Source organism: Urocitellus parryii, chromosome 4 (assembly GCF_045843805.1).
Source record: "Urocitellus parryii isolate mUroPar1 chromosome 4, mUroPar1.hap1, whole genome shotgun sequence".
Classification (NCBI taxonomy): Eukaryota; Metazoa; Chordata; class Mammalia; order Rodentia; family Sciuridae; genus Urocitellus; species Urocitellus parryii.
Window position 1 is genome coordinate 17,437,393 of NC_135534.1, and position 10,302 is coordinate 17,447,694.

General features: G+C 34.9%; 1 protein-coding gene and 1 pseudogene across 1 annotated transcript; one reads left to right on the plus strand and one right to left on the minus strand.

Moving 5' to 3' along the window:
* The first annotated feature begins 328 nt into the window (after positions 1-328).
* Positions 329-1,273, plus strand: LOC113175338 (olfactory receptor 10AG1-like). The gene has a single exon (XM_026379610.1). It carries the CDS (start codon positions 329-331, stop codon positions 1,271-1,273), a length of 945 nt encoding a protein of 314 aa, XP_026235395.1.
* Positions 1,274-9,166: 7,893 nt separating this feature from the next.
* LOC113175322 (olfactory receptor 5W2-like) lies at positions 9,167-10,097 on the minus strand (annotated as a pseudogene).
* Between the last annotated feature and the right edge of the window lie 205 nt (positions 10,098-10,302).

Here is a 10,302-nt window from a genome sequence, read left to right on the forward strand (position 1 = left end):
GAAAAATATAAACTAGTAGAGTAGAATTTTTGCTCCACTTAGACCTAGACTCAGACTGTTCAAATGAGAATTAATGTGACATGACTCATCACAGAAACAGAAAAAATGTGTAATAACCTTCAGCAGAAAAAAGATACAACTTTCATGTAGATATGCTTAGGAATAATTTTTAAAAATATTAATGACAATTTCAGACCAAATAGAAGACATAGGTCTTTATCTTAAATGTAACTTGGAAATTTGAAATCAGGCCATCTTCAGTATACACATAAGAAAACAAAAGGAAAATGTAGTTAATTTTCTACTTCTGATTGACTCTTCCCCATAGATGAAGCATGAAGAGATAGTAGTAGAAGACAATGTCTCCACAGTGGTACGGTTTGTCTTGCTGGGATTTTCTGAATTTCCAAACATCCAAGGTTTCCTATCTGGGGTGTTCTCCATCATTTACATGGTTATCCTCATTGGGAACTTCCTCATAATCATAATAACCAGGCTGGACCCTGCACTGCACAAACCCATGTACTTTTTCTTGGCACATTTTTCTTCACTGGAAATCTGTTATGTCTCAGTCACTCTCCCGAGGATTCTGGTCAGTCTTTGGACTCAGGATAGGAGCATCTCCCTACTGAGCTGTGCCACACAAATGTATTTCTTCCTAATGTTTGGAGCAACAGAATGTTTCCTCCTGGCTGTGATGTCTTATGACCGCTATGTGGCCATCTGTAACCCTCTGCACTATCCTCTAGTCATGAACCCAAAGAAGTGTCATCACCTGGCAGCTGGCTCCTGGCTTGGGGGAGTGCCAGTCCAGATAGGGCAAACATGGCAGATATTCTCTCTGCATTTCTGTCATTCCAACCAAATCAACCACTTCTTCTGTGATATACCTCCCATTCTCAAGCTAGCCTGTGGGGACACTTTTGTGCATGAGGTGTCTGTCTATGTAGTAGCTGTGTTATTTGCTGTCGTCCCTTTTATGTTGATACTTGCCTCTTATAGCAAAATTGGACTCACAATTCTGAGGTTACCAACAGCCCAAGGACGCACTAAGGCATTCTCCACTTGCTCCTCCCACCTGCTGGTTGTGGTTTTATTTTTTGGATCAGCTTCCATTACCTACCTTAGGCCCAAATTCAACCATTCTGCAGGAACTGACAAAGTACTCTCTCTTTTATACACCATAGTGACCTCTATGTTTAATCCCATGATATACAGCCTTAGGAATAGGGATGTGATTGCTTCTCTGAAAAGATTCATTCTTAAAACATAGTATCACATATTTGTGTATGAATCTTTGCATTGCTGGTTATCAGAGAAATATTTCAGATCTTACATTTCCCCTTGAGATGCTGATCAATTCCATCTTAACATCTATTTTTTTTACTTCAGAACACTAGCCTGAAATTTACTCAGCTTGGATGTATCTTAGGCAAATCAATTTATTTTCAATATTACATATCTAAGGGAAAGTATGTTCTCATCAATAAAATTGCAATGTACATTATATATCCCTTGAATAATGTACAGAATCCAATACTATGACTTGCAACAGAAATAAAGTTGCACATTATTTACTTAAATAATTTGTATGTATTTACAGCTATATTTGTTAGTTTTTTCCTTTGATACTTAATACATAGAATTGCCAATTTTAGTTGAATATTATATGTTTATTGACTGAGTGATTAAATGAGTGAAGATATAAGTGCATACTGCTGTTCCCTACCTCAAACTCTTGGCAAACTCTAGGGATTTTATAGCATTGCTAAGCACTGTTAGCATATTTAACTCGCTGTCTGTCTGCATAGAATTACTCCAGAGACAATATCAAAAGAAAGGCTTATGCACATTTAATTTTCTTCCTTAAAACTTATCCAAGTACTTAAAATTCAACTCTCTTGCCTGGTGAGTTATTTACTCTATTAAAGATATAAAGCCATTGATTACAATGAACTCTTTAGAATTTAGTCCTAGGGAAGCTGTGACTGCCTGGAATGCAATATCATATGATACATCAGTTAATGATTTTAACATTTAAAGATATGATCAAATAAAGCATTTAAACTAGTAGTCATTCCATTTCAGTGAGACATTGTGATAGACTAATGGTCCCCCAGATATCGCCTGGTCCTAATTCATGGAACTTGTGAATTCAATAATTATATAATAAATAAAACTTTGCACAGGTATACCAGATATCAGCTATGAGATGAGAAGGTTATGTGTAGGGATTCTGGTCATTGAAATATAGAGGGAAGCGTTCCTTTGATGAGCAAACTCCTATGGGATAACAGGTACCCTGTTTTCCATGCTGAGGATGCTCTGCAATTTCTCTTAGAATCAGTAAGATAACTAATATATGTGCATTGTCTATGTGCTCTTGCAATGCTCTGCATGAAGAGGCTCTGCGGGGGCTTGACATTGATCTCAGGCATACAGCTCCTGGGAATAAAGGAACTTGCTTGCCAGATAACTACAATGTTTCATCAAGCCTGGTGCTCCTGGATCTGCCAACACTAACTTCTTATGTTCATAGTCACTTGAGAAAATGCACTTTCTTGACAGCTGCACAAACTCCTAACTTTGCATATTGTAACTGTAGAATGTAACTGTAGAATAAGCAACCTTACTGAAACAATAAACAATAATGTAGTTATGGTACCAATGACCTAATGTAACCTATTGTTTTAAATAAAGGTGGCAACTTGGAAAAACAGCCATCTTTCCTGCCTCTGCATCTTGTACCTGGGTCTCCTTTTTTTATTTTCCTTATAATTATCTAGGTAACACAATTGATGACATGAGCCCTAAAATATAGAAAGAAGAAAGCAGAGTATGTCAGAGATGCAATGATGAAAGAGAAAAGAAAATATAGGGATAAGATAAGAAGAACCCAATTTGTCTTTGCTGTCTTTCTATGAGGGGGACCATATGTCCAAGTGGTGACTTTGAGAAGCCACCAGTGGCATTTAACTGACATTCATTGAGAAATCAGAAACCATAGTTGATGTCCTCAAAGAACAGAATTCTTTAGTAATACCATTGAGCATGAATGGATTCCCCAGTATAGTCTCCTAGCCTTCTGAAAACCATGCATCTCTGATGATACCTTTATTTAAAAATAAATAAAGCTATCCCAAAGAATTATAGAATAGATTAACTCCAGCTCAGAGCTAAAAAGTTATCAATAGAGTGAATAAACAACCTACAGAATGGCAAAGAGTATTTTTAAACCATAAGGGATTACTATCCAAAGCATACAGAGAACTCAAAAGCTCTATGAATGAAAACCAAGAATCTAATTTAAAAATTGGGAAAATATGAGCACACATTTCTGAGGGCATAAAAATGGACATTTAGGTGAGAGAAGTACTCAAGATTGCTAGTTGTCAGAGAAAAACAAATTAAAAGCACAACATGATATCTCATCTCTTTTGTAGATATGGAGAAAATTAAACTTTGAACACTTTTATATTTAAATAAAAAGAATATAAATCAGTTCAGTCATTGTGGAAAAAGCATGGTGGCTCCCCAGATGATTAAAATTAGAACTACCGTATAATGCAGCAATCACACTACTGGATATGTTTCCAAGGGAGATTAATCCATATGCTGATGAGACACCTGTACCAACATGCAGATTTAAGCAAGCTTTACAATAGTGAGGACATGGAATAAACCTAACTGTACATCAACAACTGAATAGATACATGGAACCTGGCATATCCTGTCATTTGTGGCAATACAGAAGAACCCGGAGGACATTAGAGAGATTACATATGCCGGGCAAAGAAGGAAAATCACATCATGATCACACTCATACATGCATTCTAAAAATGTGAACTGAGAACCAGAGAGTAGAATGGAGGTTGTGAGGTAGGTGCTGGGGAGCAGAGATTGCAGACCTGCTGATCAGAGCAGGCAAAATGACTTAGAGGAGGTGTAAGTTGAAGAGATCTGCTGTGCTTCATGTTGAGTGTAGACACCAAAAATGACATAGGTTTATGAATACATTTTGTTTTTAATTAAATTTAAATGGCAAATAAAACACAAAAGTTTACATATTAATGGAGTAATATTTTGATACATACATAAATTATATACTTTTTACATTCATGATTAATGTATCTGTTTCCAAAAGATTTTATCCTTTCTTTCCAGGAATAATTCCAAAATCTCTTTTTTTTCCCTAGGTTTTGAAATGTGGAGTACAAAGATTATTATCTCTATTCACCATGATGTGGGATAGCACACTGGAACTCTTTCTCACATGTAAGTGTAACTGAGTACCCATTGATAAAACTTTCCCTTTCTCTTACAACCCTATACTCTCCCTACTACTCCTAACCAGCAATGTAGTTTAAATATTTGTGAGTACAACTTTTTAAGGATAAAACATATGAGTGTGATCATGTGGTACTTGCTCTGCTCTTGGCTTATCTGACTTAACATAATGATGTCCTAATATATTCACATTGTCACAAATGTAAGGGATTTATTCTTTTAGTGGCTGACTAGTAGTCCATTATACATATACAAAATAATTTGGTTACTCCATTGTCAGTTGATGGACATTTAGATGGTTTGTATTTGTTGTGAATAGGACTGCAATGAACACATGAATTCACATACCCTTCAGTACTATCATTTCATACTTCTGATTATATACTCAGAAAAGGGATTGTTAGGTCCCATGATAGCTCTTTTTTAAATTTTTTGAGAAAGACTCATACACTTTTTCATAATGTCTGCATTAATTTCCAATCTCACCAATAGTGTGCAAATGTTTCATTGCTTCCATATCCTTATCAACAATTATTTATTTTGTCTTGTTGCTCCTGGTTATATATACTGAGGTGAGGTGATGTTTTAGTTTGCATTTCTGACATGATTAGTGAGGTTCAGTATTTTGTCACATACTGTTGAGCATTCATCTTGTTTTCAGAAACATCTATTTAGGTCTATTGTTCATTTTTATTGGGAATATTTGTAAGCTTTGCTATTGAGTTTTTGTTTTTTCTCATATGTTCTGTTTACCCAGAACTTGTTAAATAAAGGAAAATCATTAGCATCTTGTAATCTCTGCCAATTCATCATGAATTGGCAATCAATTTTGTATTTTTTATCTGTGTTGTAGTCATATAGTCTTTATTTTATGTATCCATTCTTTTTGTTCTTCCACTTTACATACATTATGTTGCTGATATTTCCTGATGTGGTTATTATGCAGGTAATTCATTCGCTTTCATATCTGTGTAAAATTCCACTCTAAAACATATCATAATATTATTTATTAAATTGAAAGCTAAGGTCAGCACAATATGGCACATTCATTTTTGAGACATAAAAATGAAGTTTTCAATATATTGCATATTTCTGTTTATATGACAGAAAGGTAAACCTGAGTGGCTTTGACTTAGAATTCAGGATGCAAACTCTAACATACATGCTACCTGACATTTTAAAGAAAAGCTTCTTGTCTTGATATAATAATTTTTTTAAAAAATTGAGTTGTTTCCAATTGTATGCTATTACATATAAAGCAACAATGAAAAAGTTTGCATGGGGGCTGGGCATGTGCTCAAGCAGTATCATGCTCACCTGGCATGTGCAGGGTGCTGGATTCGATCCTCAGCACCACATTTAAAAAAATAAATAAATAAAGATGTTGTGTCCACCGAAAACTAAAAAAAAAAAAAAAAAAAAAAAAAACAAGTTTACATGTATTGGAGTATTTCTGAGTGTAATTTTGTCGCGTATGAAGCTAAAAAAGAAACTAACTAATGAGGCATTTGTATATATAGCTACAGTAGAAATGGTCATGCATGTTATGAAATGTCAATTCCCACTCCACTGTCAAGAGATTGTTTCACATTTTCACCAATGTTTTATATTTTGAAAGTTTTCACTTTGGCTTTTGTAAATTAGTCATAGTCTTGTACAAAGTTGTTTTTTAATGTACTTGGGCACAAAATAAGTTGTGTGTCCACTATGATATCATGCCTATGAAATTTCAATTTTGAATAAGAGACCAGTCAAAAGACCTGTGTTGACCCTTTTTGGTCCTTATGATACTCATGCTACCACTACCTACCTGACACCTTTGTTCTTTTGACTCTTAGTTCAAGTCAAAAGAATGAGAGACATTGTTATGATTTGGAAATGAGGTGTCCTTCCTAGCTCATGTGAGAGACCAGGCAAGAATTTTCAGACATGAGAGGACTAGATTATGAGGGGTATAAGCTAATCAGTGTGTTAAATCACTGATATAGATTGACTGGGTATTTCCAATAGTCAAGTAGGGTGTGGCTGGTGGAAGGAGGTTATTGGGGCCAAGCCTAGGCAGATTATATTTTGTCCCCAGTGTATAGACCTCTTTCATTGCTTCCTGGCTGTGGTGCTCAGTACTGTTTTTTTCTGCCATTCCATTCCACAGTGATGTTCAACCTCACCATAGTCCCAGATTTATGGTGTTGGCTGACGATAAACTAAATATATGAAAACAGGAGCCACAATAAACATTTCCTCCTTTAAACTGTTCTTGTCTGGTCTTTTGGTCACAGCAACACAAAGTTGATTAAAACAGATCTAAAACAAACTTTGTACAAACAAGAAGTCACTCATCTCTTTCAAATCATTTCAGTATTTGTGATGTGTTCCCATGAGAATAGAACAATAATTCATAGAGACAGAATACTGTATCTGGAAAGGACATTGCAAATAATCTAGATTAAATCCCTATTTCATGTATAAATTGATTGAATTATATTGTGTTGTACATATACAAGATATCCCATTTCTTTCTCATTTGTATATTTAGGAATTTCAGCAGCAAAGATGAAGAATAAAGTCAAGATGTGAAAACATAACTATGATAGTAATTTTCTCTCCATAATCACTGGTACTACTCTATTTACGAAATAAGACTTGCTGCCAGTAATTGGTTTATATGAAATGAGAATCTTATTTGAACAGATGTAGGAGAGAAAAAAAAATAAGGCATGAACTAGACAGTATCAAAGGGATCATATCATTTGATGATGTGCACTGTATAATTTTGAGATAGAAGAGTCATAACCATCTGCCAAAGTTTCTACTTGTCACAAATTTCCCCAAACTAATTATATATAATTGATACTCCACTTTCTAAATTCAGAAGTCATAATCAATCAGATCAGTTCACCCTTTTGGAATACCCTTGTACAGGATTTTAATTTTCCTTCTCTTTAGTTCTTACTCACTGACTCTAATAATAAGGGGATTGGTGAAGCCCCAAGCAGTCTGTAGATGCTATAATACATCTGAACATATGAGAAAGAGATGAGTTAATGTGGAGGAATATCTACATTCTATAAATTATTGTCAATCCACTGCCAATCAGTTTTGCTAATGTTTTAGTATAATTCAGACAATGTTCTTTGGCCATGTTTCTGTTAACCTCAGTGTGTTTGAGGGACTATAATAAATACCACAAATACCTTAGCTTATGTTTTAATCAGCTAATGCAGCCCTGTGACCAAATGTCCTGACAAGAACAATTTGGAAGAGTAAAAGTATATTTTGGCTCACTATTTCAGAGTTTCATTCCATGATCAGAGAGTTTCAACTCTCTGGGCCTCAGGTAAAGCTGAACATCATAGTGGAAGGGTGTGGCAGAGGAAAGCAGCTTTGTACATGGCAACCAACAAGCAGAGAGAGAGAGAGGTCCACTCACTAAGTATAAAACATAAACCTCCTGGGCATGCCCCCAGTGACTTCCTTTCTTCAGCCAAACCCAGCTAATCCATACTAATGGATTAATCCATGTATTTAGACAATAGCTATCAAAATATAATCATTTTACCTCTGAAATTTCTCATATTTTCTCAAACATGAGATTTTGGAGAACACCACATACCCAAATCATAATGTTTTACCCCTGACCCAAAACCTCATGACCGACACATAATGCAAAATGCATTTCATCAATTGCCAGGAGTCCCAAAGTCTTAAGTGTTGCAGCATTTCCCAAAAGTCCAACTCCAAAATCTCAGGAGACTCAAGGTAAGCTCTTAGTTATGAGAGTGAAAATCAAAAGCAAATCGCATATATCTAATATAAAATGGAAACAAATAAACATTTCCTTTCCAGAAAGAAAAAACAAAAATAGGACCAAAGCAAGACCAACATCCAGCTGGGAAAACATCTATTATGTACTCACAAATACTTTGCTATTTGGCATTTTTTATTTTAATATTTTTTTGTTTATCCATTTGCTTGTTTATACAGACATGAAGAAGTGTTTAGAATAACTTGGATGGAATGCTCGATTCTTAGGCCCAATATCTCATATTGGAAATATTAATTTAAGAAACATGGTCACATTATACAATGCTTTGAAGAAGTGAATGTTTGTAGAGGACATTTGATCACTTGACTGGGGCTGACAGTGTGGAATAAGGAAATGAAATCTTGAAAGAAGTGATGGAGATGAATTTGATAATTTCATTACAAGATATTCTTTACCAAGGTCATTTTAATTTCTTTTTATAGCTTTATCAAGTTGGACTTTTTTGCTTTTTAAATGTCATGACTTCTCTAGTTGTTCAACTCTCTGCCTAGAATTATTTTCTCTGAGTTATTTTCAACATGAAACTGACCTTTGCCATCAAGGGAGACTTTCTTCTGCACACCACATTTAGATATTTTGCTTTCATCATCTTTTTTATTCCAGGGTTGTTTTGAGGCCAATTGTCACTTATTTAATTCATGTTAATAAATTAATGTATTAATGAATTAATTTAACTAGAATTTAATATTCACTAGTATATAAACTCATAAATTCACAATAAAACATAAGGCACAAAAATATGTAAAAGGCAGTTAATATGCATTTACTAAATTATAATATAATTGAAGTAATGCATGAATAAAAGAACAAGCAAATAAAACTTTGAGAAAATTAATATGTGAGGATAATATTTTCAGAGATGAATATAATATGTTAATTCAAAATGAAAAATCAAGCATGACATGTTTGTACAGCTTCAACATTTTCTTATAATTAGACTTAAGCACAAATACTTATTCAATAAACCATGTGAAAAAATTATTCTTTGTATCATGCAATATGTTAAAAAGTTTTCACATTAAATATGCACATATGGACAGATATTACAATTACTTAAATCCACCTTTTCTTTTTCACTCTTTGCAGGGCCTCTTTTACATCCTTGTTGCGTAGGCTATAAATCAAAGGATTCAACATGGGGATGATGAGGGTGTAGAACAGTGAAGTCATTTTGTCTTGATCTAGAGAGTAGGAAGAACTTGGCCGGAAATACATGAAGAGTATAGTGCCCTGGAAAACTGCAAAGGTAGTCAAGTGGGAAGCACAGGTGGAGAAAGCTTTGAGCCTCCCCTCAGCAGAGTGGATCTTTAAGACTGATGAGATGATGTAGCCATAAGAGACAAGGACTCCAGAAATGGTACTTAGTTCAATGAAACAAAAAATAGTGAATATTGCTAACTCGTTGATCTGTGTGTCAGAGCAAGACAGTAACAGGAGAGGAGGGACGTCACAGAAGAAGTGATTAATCTCATTAGACCCACAGAAACATAAGCGGAATGTTAATGTCGTGTGTATCAAAGCATCTCCCAGGCACAAGGTAAACTCCAGCCATGAGCAAGTAGCAAACCCTACTGGACATGTTGACTGTATACAGCAAGGGGTTGCTGATGGCCTTGTACCTATCAAAGGCCATCACTGCCAGCAACAGACACTCAGAATCAGCAAAGATACATAAGATCAAGAACTGCAGAGCACAGCCAATGAAGGAAATTGATTTGTTCTTAGCAAATATGTCAACCAGCATCTTAGGTCCAATTGCTGTGGAATAGCAGAGGTCACAGAAAGAGAGGTGGCTGAGGAAAAAGTACATTGGTGTATGCAGCTGGGGATCCACTCTAATCAAGAAGATCATTCCAAGGTTCGCCAGAAGATTCATGAGATAAATAAATAGAAACACAGCAAATAGAGTGCTTTTCATCTCAGGGTTATTAGTAATTCCCATGAAAATAAATCCAGTCTGTGAGGAACAATTTCCTCTGTCCATTCTTCTTTGCCTAAACTTTTGAGAAAATCATTAAAAAAAAAAGATTCATGTTTCATTCTTTACATACAGACTGTATTTATATAGCAGAACACCATTTGTTTCTGAGATTTTTCTTTTTAGTCTCAGAAAAACACCCTTTAATTGTCATTTTTTAAAAAACAATTGCATCTGCTTGACAATATTCATAAGAAATAAGAGACAGGAG